The 19,582-nt window shown below is 37.7% G+C and overlaps 1 protein-coding gene across 1 annotated transcript in view; it reads right to left on the reverse strand.

Moving 5' to 3' along the window:
- Positions 1–12,361: 12,361 nt before the first annotated feature.
- The window catches only part of LOC122119905 (vomeronasal type-2 receptor 116-like), a 38,249-nt gene continuing 31,028 nt past the window's right edge, over positions 12,362–19,582 (reverse strand). Inside the window, exons 6-8 of the mRNA XM_042693962.1 lie at positions 19,258–19,485; positions 18,057–18,180; positions 12,362–13,266 (exon numbers count right to left, since the gene is read on the reverse strand). Coding sequence (XP_042549896.1) covers positions 12,362–13,266; positions 18,057–18,180; positions 19,258–19,485 — 1,257 coding nt within the window. The remainder of the gene's footprint in view (positions 13,267–18,056; positions 18,181–19,257; positions 19,486–19,582) is intronic.

Consider the following 19,582-nt stretch of genomic DNA (forward strand, 5'->3'; position numbering starts at 1 on the left):
ATTCAGAACCTTATGAAAATCTAGAGATATGATTTTTTGAGACTTGCTTTTTCTATCTGCACATGTAACACAAGAAAAGACTGCCCTCCATGAAAGTTGGAATAGGTCTTCCTGAGAAACTAATTATTCTGTTGACTTGACCTTGTGGCAAGTAGTTCCACAAATGTGAGAAAAAAGCCTTAGTGTTTTAAGCCACCCTGTTTATGTTTTGTGGTTATAAGAGCAGCCATGCTGACTAAGAGAATGACTTAAAGAGAAATTTCCAGAAGCTTCACTGAATGTGATTTGTAGGAGATTACATATCAAGTCTCCTCATAGCCATAGCATTTGATAGTGAACAATTTTTCAAGCAACATCTACCACAATAAAAGCTAAATAAATGAAGGGTGATATTTTGGTTTATACAACAATAATGGATATGTATTTAAATGCAATAATATATGGTCAATCCGTTTACTTCTCTTAACTCAATTCCAAATAATTCATTATGGAGAGAGGAGCATCCAACATTAGTTACGGGAGGAGAATGATAACCAAGACTTAAGCTGATATCCTAGTTTGAGGTTACCCTGGTTAAATTCACTGTTAGGAAATACCTCCATGATCAATACTCTTGACCAGTATATTTAGATTGAATTAGTATAATGAAAGGACACGTAGAGGATAAGAGGATTGAAGTTTGTATATCAATAAATTCATATATCTAAGTGTATATACATATAATTGCAAACATATGTATATACCAGAAGACAGCATAATGAAACCCAGCACACACTATATGAAAGAATGGAAGAATGAATGGGGAATGGACTATAAGTTATAGAGTGAACTTTTTCAATGTACACTGTATCAACAGATGGAATTGTCACAATGGAAGATCATCATGTTACAGTTTTAAGTCATTTCTTTAATTTTAAACCATGTAAAAGAAGGTAATGATTAGTGAACTTGAATAAAATCTAATTGAAAAGATAATTCAATACAAAAAATTAAGAGAATATTATCTCTAGCCAATCTGCTCTATAATAAAGCACATTTTTAAAACAATTATTCAATTCAGGACATTTGGGCTGGTTTTACAGCTTCACTATTGTGAATAATGCAGCAATAAACATGTGTCTGCCAAGTGTGGCTGCTATATCCTAACCTGTAATCCATAACATACATTTCCTAGCATGATATCACTAGTTTATATGGTCAACATATTTTAGATTTTATTAGGAACCTCTCTATTGCTTTGTATAGGACTTTTACTGATGTACATTTCAAGGACAGTGTATATGTTCCCATATTCACTCAGTTCTCAATAGTATATTGAGTTTTGTTTTGTTTTGTTTATGCATCAGAGCAAAAATTAATCAGACAGTTCAATTCAGAACCATGATGGGCAAAGTCAAACAGTGGGACTTACATTCCTAAAGTCATTGAATTATATTAGTGCCAGATAAGAGAAGAATACTACACAGTACTTCAGGATGTCTTGAATGAATTTGGATAGGTGAAGTACAGGTTTTCCCAGCTGCAAACATAGTGGGGCCACCTATGTGTTTCAAGCTGCCTACCACAAGATTGTAAAATAATGCTCTCGTGCACTGATCTCCTGGTGGAAGTCTCCAGTGTCTTGTAGAGGAAATCCCACCCATTTTGTGGAAGGAAATACTGAAGTCCCACCCATCTCCTGAAGGAAGTCCCTTTTAAGGAGTCCCTTTCTGTGTTGTTTCAGGAGGCAACATACTCCGAACTCAGGAAACTATGAGTTTCACCTTTTTGGAAAAGTGACTTTGAGTTATCAGGCATAGCAGATTAGAGATAGAAATGCTTTCCAAGTGGTTGCTACACCAACCCAGCACAAACAAACCTATACACCATGATTATAGAAGTGAATGTTGCATTATAAGGATAAACATAACTGTATCAAGGACTTTGGACAATGCTAAAAAGGGCCAGCCCACCAGGTCCCAGTAACAGTCCCCAGTGTAGTCTTAACACCTGGCTGCACATACAGCAGGCACAGAGAGTTACATGAAGAAACACAAAAGGACAAAATGGAGGACCAGTGTTGGGAGGAGAGCACGTACTGCGCTGTCTGAATACGTCCTTTGCCTCAACAACAAAGAAGTAGTATTATTTTTGTTGTTTACATTTTTAAATAATTCAAATTTTAAGTAGTTTAAATAAATTAAATTATATTATTTAAATTTAAATTAAACAATTTAAATGTTAATATTTTAAATGCTTTTAATGTTTTTAAATTCATTACTATTTTAAAAGCTCTTCACATATTTACACTTGATGACATATTCTTCCATCGTTAAGTCAACTATCCACTAAAGACTGGACTAGAGTGTCCTTTGCCACATTAATGGAATCAGCTCCCTGCTCACCATTATTTTCTTTACCTTCTGGATACACAATTAACCCTTTAGGTTCCGGGAAGATGGCGGAGGAGAAGCTGGAGGTTAAACAAGCTCTCACATATAAAGCAGTTTTAGAGTTCCAGTGAACAGTCCTAAGCCAAAGAATCACACCGAGTGTGCCATTACAGAACAGAGAGTTAGGCCAGAGAGGAAAAATCCAGGCAAGGAGACAGATTTGAGCACTTGCCAGCTGCCGCCGCTGAGGTGGCAGTGGTGGCAGTGGAGGCTGTAGCCGCCATACCTGCAACACAGAGAGTCCGGGACCAAGGAGCCAGAAGCGGCGGGCAAGCAGATTCTACTCAACACCAGCAAGTACCGACAAGGAACAGACATCTTCATCCTGCAGTTCGCAGACCAGAGACAACCCAGGAACTAAGACTCCAGCAGCATGAGTAGAAGCCTAATGTCCTCATTCCTTGTCAGGGAGCAGAAGAGGGAAGGCAACACCTCCACCCCCCACTACAGAAGAACTCCATCTTGGATACTGACAAAGATGGGCTGAACTACTAGCTCCAACTCAGGTCTTGGAAGAAAACTAGAGTCATTTAGCAGGTCACGAGAACCTAAGCTGATCTGCCAGACTCAGCTCCACCCAGGGAAAAGTCACCCAGCCCCAGGAAGGCTTTCTTCACTGGGTAATCAGAGCCAGAGGATGCCCCTCCCTTTAGCAGCCTTGACAATCAATTGAAATTCAGTAAACATAAACCCTGACAGTAACTCCAGGCTGGGCTCTGTGAGTTTCTCACAAGCTAGCCCCCCGGGAAAAGCAACTGTTTGCTGAAAGGCTCAAGTCTACCCAGAACCTAGCCTCATTACAGCATCTCCAAACTTGAGGAAAAAGCCATCTCCCTCTTTTGTGATACTCAAAGCAGATATCTCTCCTATTGAACTAACCTGGGAGGAGGATCACAAAATCCTGGGTAAAGCATAGCATTTTTCTGCCTGTTCAAACAAACTGACTTAAGAAACCAACCAAGGGCTGGGAAGGTAGCTCAGTGGTAGAGCGCTTGCCTTGCATGCCTGAGGCCCTGGGTTTGATTCCTCAGCACCACATAAGCAAAAAAAAAGAAAAAAAAGCCGGAAGTGGCGCTGTGGCTCAAGTGGTAGAGCGCTAGCCTTGAGCTGAAGAGCTGAGGGACAGCGCCCAGGCCCAGAGTTCAGGCCCCACTACCGGACCCAAAAAAAAAAAAAAAAAAAAAGAAACCAACCAAGCCACAGGAAAATCAAGCACCACAAGCAGACCAGAGTCTCCAACAAGAGGCTGGTTAAGGACACAAGGGAGATACAGGATTTTTCCAACCCCACACAAAAAAATCAAAGAACTTTTTTTTTTCTTTTTTTTTTTGTACCTTTTATAAAAAAATTTTTCTAAAACTTTTCTTTTAATTTTTAATTTTTACCTTTTTTGAAAAAAATTGTTTTCTAGTAACTTTTTTTTCCTCTTATAAATTTTATTTTAGGGGTATGTGTGTGTGTGCGTTTTTCTTTCTTTGTTTTGTTAAAATTTTTTTTTTGTTTTTTGTTTAGCTCTACTCAACTTCTGATCTTTTTTCTTTCTCTCTTATTCTTTTTACCTTTTCTTCTCTTTCGTTCTTCTTTATGTGACTTAATTGTTGTTCTGCACATCCTCATATATACCCTTAATTGATTATTAGACCTTATCCGCCGTTGTGTACACACTTAATCCACAAATTTATTACTCAATTCAAAACCTCTTAGATTTAAATTCCTTAATAGCAGTACTACCTCCTTATACCTATATAATATTTTAAGTATTTTTATTTTTAAGTTTTTCATATCTCATTTATATCCCCCCCTTCTCTCATTATATCCACAATCTTCTCTGAATATTTTGCTTTCGTTTCTGCATAATATTTTTAATTTTTACTTTTCTATTTTTTTCTCTTTTTTCCCTTTCTCTTTCTTCTTTTTTTTCTCTCCCTCTACTTTCATCCTATCCAACCTATTTCCTGCTTTGAGATTAGGACTTGGTTAAGTTAACTCTCCCTGTGCCTTCCCACATCTCTCTATTCCTATTTTTTACCCACATCTCTCCCTAAAACTAATAATTTCTGGTTTGCCAAATTCTTTGCGGTTCGTAGCCCATTAATATATAGTTGTTTGATGCTGAATAGATGTATCTGTTGAACTAGATTGTATCTGCAGACTATTGACTGTGCAAATACAGACTTTAGTTGATGCTTGCCTTAAGATAGTGTTCTAGCACAAAACTGGTGTTATTTTCATCCCAAATGGGCAGAGTAAGAGGGAAAAACACAAGGAAAATGGCAAGTCTGGGTATCTCAACACCAACTCATGATAATAGGGGACAGAACAGATAATGAATAATCCAGAAGAGAGTTCCCAAATAGCTCTACAAACACTGCTGGCAAACATGATAAATGAAAAGATTGAAAACATACAAAGGACTCTGTATGAGCGTGATAGGGAGAGAGAGGAGGCAAACAAGATCAATGGAGGCAAACCAAAGGCCAATACAGGAAAAGACTGAAAACATACAAAGGACTTTGTATGAGCGTGATAGGGAGAGAGAGGAGGCAAACTAAAGGTTTATACAGAAATATCACGAGCATGAGGAAGCTACTCAAAAACTATTTGCATGAGCAGCTTGAGAATACTCAAAGAGAAAGGCAGGAATGGCATGAGCAGTCTGAGAACAGTCAAACAGAACTATTGGAATGGTGTGAAATTGAGGAAGCTAAGCAAAGAGTAATACAGGAATTGAGAGAGCAGGAGGAGAAGACAAAAAGTTCACTAAAGGCATTCATGGAATCCATTAACAAAGAGCTTAAGGAAGTCAAGGAGACCACAAAGGGAATGCTGAATGGAGCCCAACAGAAGAATGGGAGTCCAAGGAATCCATAACCAATCAACTAAGTGATTTGAGAATAAACACTGAACACCAAATTAAGGAAGTAAAGAAGTTCACACAAGATCTAGAACAATGCTTCAACAAAGAATTTGAAGCCATCAAAGCTGACCAATTAGAAGGAAAAGAAATAAAAAACAAAGTAGAAAGTCTTGACAGCAGGTTAGACCATGCAGAAGATCGAATCTCAGGGACTGAAGACAGCCTAGATATTACAGACAAAGAGCATAGAACCATCAAAGACAAGTCCAAGAAATATGAGAGATCTATCCAACACTTGGAAGACACCATCAGAAGGCCTAATCTGAGGATAATGTTTGTAGAGGAGCACCTAGAAACAGAAGTTAATGGTCTAGGAAATTTGTTTAACAGGATCCTAGCAGAGAACTTCCCAAACATGCAAAAAGATAGGCCTATTCAGATACGAGAAGTTTTTAGAACTCCAAATAGACCAGACCAGAATAGGACATCCCACCATCACCTTATAATCCATACAGGATCAACTCAGACCAAGGAAAAGATCCTTAAAGCTGTCAAGGAGAAAAGATTAATCACCTATAAAGGGAAACCAATTAGAATCACCTCAGATTTCTCAGCAGAGACAATCAAAGCAAGAAGAGCCTGGAACGATGTACGCCATGCCCTAAAAACAAACAACTATCAACCAAGAATACTGTACCCAGCTAAACTCTCCTTCATAACTGAAGACCAAATAAAAACCTTCCATAGCAAAGAAAAATTGAAACAATACATCTCCACCAAACCAGCCCTACAAAAGATTCTTAAAGATGTCCTACACATAGAAAACCAACAAGACCACAATAAAGGCCAAGAAACTGCACCCAAACTGAGAATCCAAGAACCATAGGAAGAACCCAGTTTTCACAGCCACCAAGAAGGTGGATAATATGGCAGGAACTCCCAAATACCTCTCAGTCCTATCTCTCAACATTAATGAACTTAGTTCTCCAATTAAGCGACATAGACTGTCTAGTTGGATTAAAAAGAAATATCCTTCTATAGGCTGCCTTCAGGAGTCACATCTTGCCCATAAAAAAAACACATTTTCAATGGTAAAGGCTAGAACAAAATCTAATAAGCAAACGGCCCCCATAAACAAGCAAGAGTTGCAATCCTAATATCAGATAAAATAGACTTCAAATTAAAATTCATGAGAAGAGATGAAAAAGGTCGCTACATACTTATTAAGGGATCTCTTCTTCAGTAGGATATTACAATTCTAAATATCTATTCGCCAAACAATGGAGCACCCAAATTTATCAAAGAAACACTACTTTCCCTCAAATCCCACATAGATCCAAAGACATTAATTGTTGGGGATTTTAACACACCACTCTCCCCACTAGATAGATCAACTCGGCAACAACTCAACAGAGAAACCACAGATCTAAAAATTGCATGGATCAACTAGATTTAATAGACATCTACCAAATATTTCACAGCAGCATCAGGATACACGTTTTTCTCAACAGCACATGGAACATTTTCCAAAATAGACCACATTTTAGGCCACAAGCAAACTTGTCCAAATTCAGAAACACTGCATTCTCTCTGAACAAAAGGGAATAAAATTAGAACTCAACACCAAAAGCCACCAAAGAAAGTCCGGTAACAAATGGAAGCTGAACAACACACTGCTGAACCACGAGTGGGTCATGGAAAAGACTAGAAACTAAATTCAAATCTTCATGATATTCAATAAAATTGAGCACACAAATCACCAGCTCCTCTGGAACACAGCAAAGGCAGTACTCATGGGCAAGTTTATAGCTCTGAGTTCCTACATCAACAAATTGGAGAGATCTGAAACCAACAATTTAATGACACATCTGAACCTCCTTGAAAAAGAACAGCAAGATAAACCCCAATCCAGTAGATGGAAAGAAATAATTAAAATTAAATCAGAATTTAATGAATTAGAATCCAAAAAAAAACTATAGAAAGAATTAACAAAACAAAGAATTGGTTCTTCGAAAAAATTAACAAAATTGACAGATCCTTAGCAAATCTTATCAGAAAAAGAAGAGAACACACCCAAATAAACAAACTCAGAGATGAGAATGGAAACATCACCACAGAAACAACCAAGATTCAGAACATTATAAGGGAATACTTCTCAAAACTTTATGCTAATAAGTTTGAGGACTTAGCAGAAATGGACCTTTTCCTAGCAAATATTGACATGCCAAAACTAAACCAAGATGAGTTAAACCATCTTAACAGGCCCATATCAAGCATTGAAATAGAAACCGCAGTAAAAGACATCCCATCTAAGAGAAGTACAGGACCAGATGATTTTACAGCAGAATTCTACAAGGCATTCAAAGCAGAGCTCACACTAATATTCCTCCAACTCTTCAATGAAATTGAAAGAGAAAATTCACTACCGAACACATTCTATGAAGCCATGATAACCCTCATCCCAAAACCAGGCAGGGACTCATCAAAGAAAAAGAACTATAGACCCATTTCTTTGATGAACATTGATGCAAAACTTCTCAACAAAATTTTGGCCAATCGACTTCAACAATTCATCCAAAAAATCATACACCACGATCAAACAGAATTCATTTCAGGGATGCAAAGCTGGTCCAATATACGCAAATTAATATAATTCATCACATCAACAGGAGCAAGGACAAGATCTACAGCGTTATTTCAATAGATGCAGAAAAAGCATTTGACAATATCCAACACCCGTTTATGATGAAGGTTTTGGAAAAATTAGGAATCCATGGAACATTCCTCAATACAATAAAGGTTGTATATGACAAACCTACAGCCAGCATTATACTTAATGGTGAAAAATTAAAGCCATTTCTTCTTAACTCAGGAACAAGACAAGGATGCCCACTCTCTCCACTTCTCTTCAATCTAGTATTAGAATGCCTAGCTACAGCAATAAGACAAAATGCAAACACAAAGGGGATCCAAATAGGGAAAGAAGAAATAAAACTCTCCCTCTTTGCAGATGACATGATCTTGTATTTAAAGAATCCCATAGACTCCTCTCCCAAATTACTCAAGCTGATTCAAAATTTTGGCAAAGTAGTAGGGTCTAAAATAACCCCCAAAAATCAATGGCTTTTCTGTATGCCAACAATGAGAAAAGTGTGGCTGAAATTAGGAAAGCAACTACATTTGCAATAGCCCCACAAAAAATAAAATACCTAGGAATTAACTTAACCAAAGAAGTGAAGCACCTTTATGATGAAAACTTTAAAAACTTGAAAAAGGATATCAAAACAGAACTTAGAAAATGGCAAAAACTCCCACGCTCCTGGATTGGAAAGATCAACATCATGACAATGCCAATACTTCCCAAGGCTATCTACAAATTCAATGCGATATCTATCAAAATTCCAACCTCATTATTCAAGGAAATAGAAGAGGCAATCCAAAAATTCATATAAAACAATAAAAGACCCCGAATAGCAAAAATGCTCCTCAATGGAAAGAACACTGCTGGAAGAATATCAATACCAAATTTCAAACTCTACTGTAAAGCCATAGTAATCAAAACAGCTTGGTACTGGCACAAGAACAGACCTCAGGACCAATGGAATAGAACTGAAACCCAAAAATGAACCTACAGACCTATAGCCAACTAATCTTCCATAAGGGAGCTAAAAAAATGGAATGGAAGAAAGACAGCCTCTTCAGTAAATGATGCTGGCAAAATTGGTTAACTACTTGTAGAAAACTAAAGCTAGATCCATATATATCACTCTGCACTAGAATAAACTCGAAATGGATCAAAGGAGACACTCTGAAAGCATTACAGGATGAAATAGGAGAAACCCTAGGTCTCCTTGGCTCAGGCTGAAATTTTCTTAATAGAGACCCAGAAACACAACAAGTCAAAGAAATGTTGGACAAATGGGATTGCATGAAATTTCAGAGCTTCTACATGGCAAAAGACATGGCTAGCAAGATCAATAGAAAGCCCACGGATTGGGACAAGATCTTCACTAGCCATACAACAGACAAGGGTCTCATATCTAAAATATACTTGGAACTCAAAAAATTAAATCCCCCAACAACAAATCCTCAAAGAAACAACTGCCCAATAAATAATTGGGCTTAAGACTTAAAAAGAAACTTCTCTGAAGAGGAAAGAAGGATGGCCAATAGACATGAAGAAATGCTCAACCTCCCTAGCTATAAAAGAAATGCAAATCAAAACATTAAGATACCACCTCACTCCAGTTAGAATGGCAAAATTCAAGAACTCTAATAACAACAGATGCTGGAGGTGATGTTGACAGAATGAACCTTACTGCATTGTTGGTGGGAGTGTAAACTTGTTCAACCACTTTGGAAAGCAGTATGGAGGTTCCTCAAAAGACTCCACATAGAGCTCCCCTATGACCCAGAAATCCCACTTTTGGGCATTTACTCAAATGTTTACGAACAAGACCACACTAAAGCTACCAGTACAACTATGTTTATTGCAGCATTATTTACTATAGTTAAGATATGGCACTAACCCAGATGCCCCTCAGTAGATGAGTGGATCAAGAGAATGTGGTATATATACAGAATGGAATTCTATGCCTCCATCAGAAAGAATGACATTGCCCCATTTGTTAGGAAATGGAAAGGCTTGGAAAAAATTATATTAAGTGAAGTTAGCCAAGGCCAAAGAAACATAGGTCCCATGGTTTTCCTTATTTGTAATATCTAGTATATGTCTGAGTCAAGCAGAAAAGGTCAGATAAGGTGATGTTAGGGAAATGAACCCTAAGATATGTATTCAAATCTTTTTTTTTCTTTCTTGCGATTGTTTCTAACACATTTATAAGATTATTTCTTTGTTGTTTTGTATGTCCCTCCCCCATAGTATAACCCCTGCTTTCACTGTATTTGATGTAGGTATAATTTGTGGAGGTGAAGGGGAAAAACAAGTCGTTTAAATAAGGGTACTAGTGGACCCATTGCCACCATGAGCAGTACAAGTTGTTATATCGAAAACGAACTTTACAACTTTGGTGAGGGGGCGGAGAATTGGGTGGGGTTTGTGGGAAGGATGGGAAGGGATGGGAAGGGGAAACAAAGGAGGAGGCTACAATGCTTAAAAAGAAATGTACTCATTATCTTGCCCATGTAATTGTAACCCCTCTGTACAGTATTTTCACAATAAAATATAAATAAAAATTAAAAATACAATTAACCCCTTTCTCCTTTTCTTCTTCCTCTAATTCTTCTCATACAAACCCCCAATTTTGCCACTCAACTTTTAAAAACATGAATAATCTTACTTCCCTAACCACCCACCTTACCATGAATAATAGGATTGCTTGTGTAGATGATGCTTTTTTACTTCATGTAACTATCTGCATTGGTGATGACTTATTGTTATTCCTGAGTTATACCCCCAGGTATACCACCAGGTCAGTGGCAGGACAATGCATACTAGTACTAACCTACCCAGTCTGCCCAGAACACAAGAAATATCTTCAACTGAAAGAGTTTAGATGACTAAACCCACCATCAAAGGCGTGAGTCCTCATGAGAAAATTCTATAACCAAAAAACAAACAAACAAACAAACATAAACATGACACCTTAAAAAGAATAATCAAATTAGACTGGGATTGCTCTAGGTAGTATGGCTGTAGCAAGCGTGAGACTTGCCACCACATTGTGGCTTGTACTTCCTTATAGAATTAATATATGTGAATATAAATGTTAGAAATAATTTTCTGGATTTCATTTAGGAAAATTCCTTGCATAATATTTTATTATGTTTTTCTAGGAAGCTTATGTTAATTTCCTACATATCACATGTGATTATTTTTAATATTATAGCTAAGAATTTTCTACCAATGCACTGGCTATCTTTTCACTCTTGGTTGTATTGTTGTTTTTTGGTCTGTGCAGATTCTTTTCATTGTGAAGCAAACCCAATTGGCAATACTTTCTTGATAACTGAACTGAGATGTCAATCTAGGTAACAAGCTTGCTAGGCAGATGCTGCAGAATGAGCCGTAACTCCAGCCCTTCCTTGCACTGACTTTTTTTGTTAGTTTCTTTCTTTTCACCTATGCCCATACTTGCACTGCAGTGCTTCTATTGATGGCTCCTGCAATCGCTGGGATGACAGGCATATTCCATGATGTGTTGCTTCTTCTATTTACATGGGTATCTCATACACTTGTTTTTAGCCTAGAATGGCCTGGTATCACAGTCTTTCAGATTTCAGCCCCTACACTACTGGAATATAAAGCATGTGCCACACACACCCCTACACTGCTGGAATATAAAGCATGTGCTACCACACCGAGCTATAGGTTGAGAAGTAGTCTCATGAAATTTGTGCCAGGGCTGTCCATGAACTGTGATCCTCTCAATCTCAGCAATGTGAGTACCATGGACTTCAGTCATAAGCCACTATACCTGGCTCAATTCTTTCCCATGTTGGATACTCATGAATGCTAGGAAGTCATTACAGGTGAGAAATGCACCAACCAGCATTCATTAGTTTTTTTTTTTTTTTCTCTTCTTTCTGGTTATTGCAGTCTATTGTGTGACAAAGTTGAAGAGGATTTTCGGAGCGTATAAACGGCCTTTTCCATAATTCCAAAGGCAAATGAGTGACAATATAGAACTACTGAATACAACATACCCTAATGAGCATAGTACAATATAGAACTATGTTAAAATGAAAATATTAATGGAATTCATTAATAAATAAGATATAAGGAAGTATTTTGTTTACATGTTTTGAAAAGTAATTGAGAAATCAAAAATAAGGTAAAAGAACAGGGATAATATGCTAATTGTGAAAAATAGTATTAAATGCAGATTGAATTGAACAAACAACATACATACAAAATTCACATTAAGATAGTGATAGTTACAATTATACCACTATTGTGATATCAGCTCTAGACAAACTAGTCAGGGCAATTTACTCATTGAAGTAATTCCCATAGTATAAACTAAGAGCGTACTGGGAAAATTGTGTAGATTTAGTTGAGACCTTTTATACATTGATCAAACACATGTGGTTAATCTTAAATCTTATCTTCTCAAAGATGTATTTTCTCCCTGAAGCCATGCAGAGAATTTCTATTGGATTTCAACAAGATGATGTAGCACTTGGGGACAAAGATGCAGCACAGGAGCCCTGCACTGGAGGCCAAGATGGAGAAGACCTCAACAGCTACCATGACCTTCCCTTTGGCACTGTGGTAGACAGGCAGGAAAGTGAGCCACACACTGCAGAACACCATCATGCTGAAGGTCAGGAACTTGGCTTCATTGAAGGTATCAGGCAGGTTCCTGGCCAGAAAAGCCACAGTGAAGCTGGCCAGGGCCAGGGAGCCCAGGTAGCCCAGGACACAGTAGAAGGCAGTGAGGGAGCCCTTGTTGCACAGGATGATAACATGGCCATGTTCAGAGTATGCATCTGTGTCAATAAAAGGAGGAGAGGTTCCCAGCCAGAGTCCACAGAGACTCACTTGGATCAAAGTACAGATAGGGATGATGAACTTAGGAGCCCCAGATACCAGCAGCCACCTCATCATTCTCCCTGGAGAAGTAGCCTTGAAGGCCAAAACCACAGTCACTGTTTTGGCCAACACTGTAGAAACAGCCACAGTGAACACAACTCCAAATGCTATCTGCTGCAGGATGCAGGTGACCATGTTTGGACGGCCAATAAAGAGCAAAGAACAGAGGAAACAAAAAATGAGAGAGATTAGTAAGATGTAGCTGAGAGCCCGATTGTTGGCCTTGACAATGGGAGTGTTTTGGTACCTCACAAAAACCCCAAGAATAACAGCAGTGAGAGTGGACAAGCAGAGAGCCATGCAGGCCAGGGCCATGCCCAAGGGTTCTCCATGAGCCAGGAAACTTTCAGCCCTCAGGACACACTGGTTTCTCTCTGAGTTGGCATATAGATGATCTGGACACTTCACACACTGCTCCATGTCTGGAAAGGAAGACAAATAACCCCTTTCAATAATGCACTTTCTTCAATGAAAATTCAAATCTCCCTGCTTAAAGTTAAAACATGTCAGTGTTTGTGATCATAAAAGTATTACCAGTTAGTATATAGAATGTTCAAAGTTAACATTTGTGATTCCAGCTCCCTCTGTTTAGAATAGGCATTATCAAGAAAATAACAATTACAAATGCTGGCAGAGATGATGCCAAAAGGGAAATGTTACACTGTTGGAATGTAAACTTATTCATCTATTCTGCTAAGCAGTGTGGAGGTTCCTCAAAAGCCTAAACAGAGAGCTACTCTTTGACACAGCAATCCCATTCCTGTGCATTTATCCAATAAAACACAATGACAAACTTAGGACTACCAGAACAACCATGTTAATTGCGACACTGTTTACCGTAGCCAAGATGTGGAATCACTGGCAAATGAATCAAGATAATGGGGTATATATAAACAATGGAATTCTACTCATCCATCAGAAAAAATGATATTGTACTATTCATAAGGAAATGGAAACACTTGAAAAGCAGAAAGCCATGTAAGCCAGAGCCAAGGAAACATAGGTTTCATAGTTTCATTCATTTACAGTGTCAAGATTGTGCCAATAAATCTTCAAGTAAACACACTAAATGACATATGTAGAGAGAGAGAGATACAGATTTTATATAAATGTAAATATCATATACCTATATATTATATATTTAAGTCATCATATATAGATAGAGGTATCATTCAATCCATTTATTCATTGAGTGTGTTATTCATTCAGTGTGTATATATATACACACACATATACACACACACAATGGAACATGATACATTATATAGGACTCTAGACATTCACACACTGAGGCCAAAGAAGGATATGCAGAGGAGTGGTTGACAAAGACTCAATAGCTATGTGAATATGATCATATAAAATAATATGAAATGAACTCCAAGAAAAGGAAATGAGATTTTTTTAGTTGATGTGTTGATTTCTTTTCCTTTTCTTTGTTAGTTTGTATATTGAATGGTAAAGAGGGGCACAGAGAAGGTAGGACATAGGGTGAATAAAAACAAGAGTGGTACTCAATAGACACAATGTGGAAAATGAAGTGTACATCTTTTATTCTTTTTTATTTTTTATTGTTATTTTTTTGGTCGGTCGTGGGGCTTGAACTCTGGGCCTGGGCGCTGTCCCTCAGCTCTTCAGCTCAAGGCGAGCGCTCTACCACTTGAGCTACAGCGCCACTTCCGGTTTTCTGGTGGTTTATTGGAGATAGGAGTCTCACGGTCTCTCCTGCCGGGGCTGGCTTTGAACCGCGATCCTCAGATCTCAGCCTCCTGAGTAGCTAGGATTACAGGCGTGAGCCTCCAGCGCCTGGCTTAAAGTGTACATCTTGTACACTTTAAGAGAGAAAATCTTAGAGAAAGTGAGGGGACGGGAGGCATGGTTCAAAAAGAATTGTACTCATTGTATGATTTATGTAACAATAACCACTCTGTATATCACCTCTATACTAATCAAATAATAATGTTGGTACAATTTGAGAGGGAAAGGGAAAAACAAATTGTTTAAATAGGGATACAGGTGGACCCATTGCAACAATGAGATGTACAAGACTTTATGTCAAAAAACAAAATTTACAACTTCGGAGATGGGGGGAAGAGTGGGAAGGGAAAAAAAAGGGAGGACGCAACAATGCTTGATCAGAAATGTACTCATTACCGTGCTCATGTAATTGTAACCCCTCTGTATGGTATTTTCAAAATAAAATAAAATAAATGCTTAATACTGTTTTATTTTACTCTTTTCTAAACTGTAAACCTTTTTATTGTGAAAATACTGTACAGAGAAGTTACAATTATATGGGCAAAGTAATGAGTACATTTCTGATCAAGCATTGTTGCCTCTTCCTTTGTGTCTCCTTACCATTCCTTCCCATACCCCCTGCATCCCCATCACCCACCACTCGTTTCCTTCACCCCTCACCCCAACAAAGTTCTAAAGATCATTTTTCAACATAATGTCTTGTACATCTCATTGTTGCAATGGGTCCACCTGTATACCTATTCAAAAAATTTGTTTTTTTCCTTCCCCTCTACAAATCATACCAACATCAAATACAGTGAAAACAGGGATTATACTGCAGGGGAAGGAATTCAAAGCAACAAAGAAATCATCTTATAAATACTTTAGAAACAATCGCATGAAAGAAAATCCATTTGAGTCCTTATCTTGGGGCTAATTTCTCCTAACATCAACTTATCTGATCATTTCTGCTTGTCTCAGACATATACTAGTAATTGCAAATAAGGGAAACCATGGGGCCTATGTTTCTTTGCGCCTGGCTTACTTCACTTGATATAATATTTTCCAAGTCTTTCCATTTCCTAACAAATGGGGTAATGTCATTCTTTCTGATGGAAGCATAGAATTCCATTATATATATATATGTATGTATATATATATACATATATATATATATATATCCCACATTTTCTTGATCCATTCATCTACTGAGGGGCGTCTGGATTGGTTCATATCTTAGCTATGGTAAATAATGTATAATAAACATAGTCGTGCTGGTAGCTTTAGTATAGTCTTGTTTGTGATCATTTCAGTAAATGCCCGAAAGTGGGATTGCTGGGTCATAGGGGAGCTCTATGTGGAGTCTTTTGAGGAACCTCCATACTACTTTCCAAAGTGGTTGAACAAGTTTACACTCCCACAACAATGCAGTAAGGTTCTCTTCTGTCCACATCCCCTCCAGCGTCTGTTGTTATTAGAGTTCTTGATTATAGCCATTCTAACTGGGGTGAGGTAGTATCTCAATGTTGTTTTGATTTACATTTCTTTTTTTTTGGTGGGGGGGGGGGGGTCCGGTCGTGGGGCCTGAACTCTGGGCCTGGCTGCTGTTCAGCTGAAGCCTAGCACTCTACCACTTGAGCCACAGCGCCACTTCCAGCTTTTTTCTTTTTGCTTATGTGGTGCTGAGGAATCAAACCCAGGGCCCCATGCATGCAAGGCAAGCGCTCTACCACTGAGCCACCTTCCCAGCCCCGATTCACATTTCTTTTATGAGCATTTCTTCATGTGTCTATTGGCCATCTTTCTTTCCTCTTCAGAGAAGATTCTCTTTAAGTCTTTAGTCATTAATTTATTTATTTATTTATTTATTTGAGGATTTGTTGTTGGGGATTTAATTTTTTGATTTAATTTTAGATATGAGATCCTTGTCTGTTGGATGGCTAGTGAAGATCTTGTTCCAATCCGTGGGCCTTCTTTGATCTTGCTAGCTATGTCCTTTGCCATTCGGAAGCTCTGCAATTTCATGCAATCCCATTTGTCCAACATTTCTTTGATTTGTTGTGTATCTGCGTCTCTATTAAGAAAATTTCAGCCTGTGTCAAGGAGACCTAGGATTTCTCCTATTCCATCCTGTAATGTTTTCAGGGTATCTTCTTTGACTCTGAGGTCTTTGATCCATTTGGAGTTGATTCTGGTGCAGGATGATATATAAGGTTCTAGCTTTAGTTTTCTGCAAGTGATAAACCAATTTTGCCAGCATCATTTACTGAAGAGGCTGTCTTTCTTTCATTCTATTTTTTAGCTCCCCTAGCAAAGATTAGGTGGCTATTGGTTTGTGGGTTCATTTCTGGGATTTCCATTCTATTCCATTAGTCCTGAGGTCTGTTCTTGTGCCACTACCAAGTTGTTTTGATTACTATGGCTTTGTAGTAGAGTTTGAAATTTGGTATTGATATTCCTCCAGCACCGTTCTTTCTGTTAAGGATCATTTTTGCTTTTCAGGGTCTTTTATTGTTCCATATTAATTTTTGGATTGCCTCTTCTATTTCATTGAAGAATGAGGTTGGAATATTGATAGCTATCACATTTAATTTGTAGATAGCCTTGGAAATATTGCTACTTTTCATGATGTTGATCCTACCAATCCAAGAGCATGGGAGGTTTTTCTATTTTCTAAGTTCTGTTTTGATTTTCTTTTTCAGGTCTAAACCATAACCTTAACCTCACTCCTACATTGTGGGTTTTTTTTGTCAGATTGAATCTTTAGTGACTATCATCCATATTGATAATATGTCCCTTTTGTCATTTTTAATATCCTAATGATTTTCTACACTATTTTTCGCTGCTATACCATTCATTCTTAGCACTCTTTGTACAGCTCCTTAAGCCCCAATGAAAATTGTGGATATGGCATGCACTTTAATATATAGGTCTGTGAAATGTTAATAGAAGCCCTAGGGCACATTCTTAAATACATGACATTATATTTGTCTCTCCTGTTTACCTGTGAAGCAGTGGGGAACAGAGGATCAACCTATTCTCAGAATCTCTAACATCATGCTACACATAAAACTTCTCTATTTCTTAAACCAATCCCATCTTCTCAGCACCTGTCCTCTGTCAAGAGAAGTTCTATTCACTGTGATATGATCGATGTTTTCATTGTTTTATAACAGCAATCTGAAAGAACATGGATACCCTATCTTAATAAGGCTTTGTATTTAGTATTAGGATAGAAGTTAAACTTCCCTTATTGATGGAGAAGTAAGTTTTCTAGATAGATATCCATGCATATTAGACTAGAAGAAAAATAATGCCAGATATAATTCAGGTCCAAGATTTATATAGTTTGAAGGAACAATATTATCAATTGTTAGAAACTGAAGGAAAGGTAGCTTTGACTCTGCGATCTTGCTTTTTTTCACTTGGATTAATCAGAGAACATTACAGAGAACTACTACATAAGTCAAGGACTTACCTGTCCCATTAGAAATCTCATTTTCTGGGCAAGGGATACAGTCAAAGCAACAGGCAGCCTTTTCCTCCTGAGAGGATTTCCTGAATCCAGAACCACAACTCTCACTGCAAATTGAGTGAGGAATCTGAGGAAAATCATATATGTGTTGGTAACTGTTCAAACGTTTACCTACCACACGAAAATCATTAAATTTTCTTAGAAATTGGACCATTAAACACACTTTCTATACACATAAAGCCAATCAGTTGAATGGATAGTTACAGATTCCTTATGTCATCATCCCCAAAAGCTTATGTGCTATACTCTTCTTTCTGCAGTCCCAGGTACCATTGTAAAGTGTTCAATCTTTAAGAGGTGAACATAATACTAAGATAGTCATTAATGGTTAATACTAAGGAAATTCTAAAATTCATTGTGTGGGTGTGGGTGTTTGTGTGCATGCATGCACATGGGTGTGCCCACAGGTGCATATGCATGCTGGTCTTGGAGCTGGAACTCTAGTCCAGGGCACTGTCCCTTAGTTTATTTAATCAATGCTAATACTACCAATTGAGGCCACAGCTCATTTCTAATTTTTTGTGGTTAATGGAAGATAAGAGTCTCATAACTTTCTTGCCCCATCTGACTCCAAACTGCAGTCCTCAGATCTCAGCCTCTTGAGCAGCTAAGGTTACAGGCATGAGCCTAGTAATGAGCATGGTGCCTGGTAAATTCACTTCCACTGATTCATAAAATATGAAAGCCCTCACTGAAGCTGTCAAAGTATTCCCTAAATATGGACATCCCCTACATAAGGTTATGTGAAACCCTCCTTTCTTCCTCTCTGCTTTCCAATTACCAAGAAATAAAAATCTTCTGATACAGAAAAAAAATCTTTCTGATTCCTGTCACCCTGATGCCTAAATTACAGATCAAGTAAGCCTAGACTAAAACAACTACAGTGTGGAGCAAAATGAACTTTTCTATTTATGAATGGATTCCTCAGGAATTTTGTCACTTGTATTTTTACTAATTACAATAAAGTTTAGAAACCTAGAATTCATATATTCCTTTTCTATCCCAGAGACAACAAATAAAAAAATTCCTCTAGATGGTAATAATTATCCAATGCTTGGATAATTAGTGAGAATAGAGGGGCTTAAAATATAGGGATTATTTTGCTTCCATGAAGTTAAAATCATTGTAGTTAGGTTCAACTCACCTCAGTAGTTCGTATGGTCCACTCTATCGTATCTTCAGATATTGACAGTTGATGACCATGTGGAGCATATGGAGAAAATAGTCCTACTTTCACCTTAAATTCAAGGCCTTCTGGAAAATTCCAATTGTTCACAATGTCATAGTCTGTATCTAATTTCTCTTTCTCATTCAAAATCACTTTGTCTCCAGCAGGATTATGAAATTGGATCTTCTTCAGAAAAGGGTGCAGCTAAAAGATGCATCTTATGATGAAGTGAATCCAAGCATTAAAACAGAAAAACTAAATTCTATAATGTCCCTCATTGTCTTTAATATCTGCCTCATAA

The sequence above is a fragment of the Dipodomys spectabilis genome, unplaced genomic scaffold (assembly GCF_019054845.1).
Source record: "Dipodomys spectabilis isolate Male_0828 unplaced genomic scaffold, ASM1905484v1 ptg000173l, whole genome shotgun sequence".
In the NCBI taxonomy this organism is placed as follows: Eukaryota; Metazoa; Chordata; class Mammalia; order Rodentia; family Heteromyidae; genus Dipodomys; species Dipodomys spectabilis.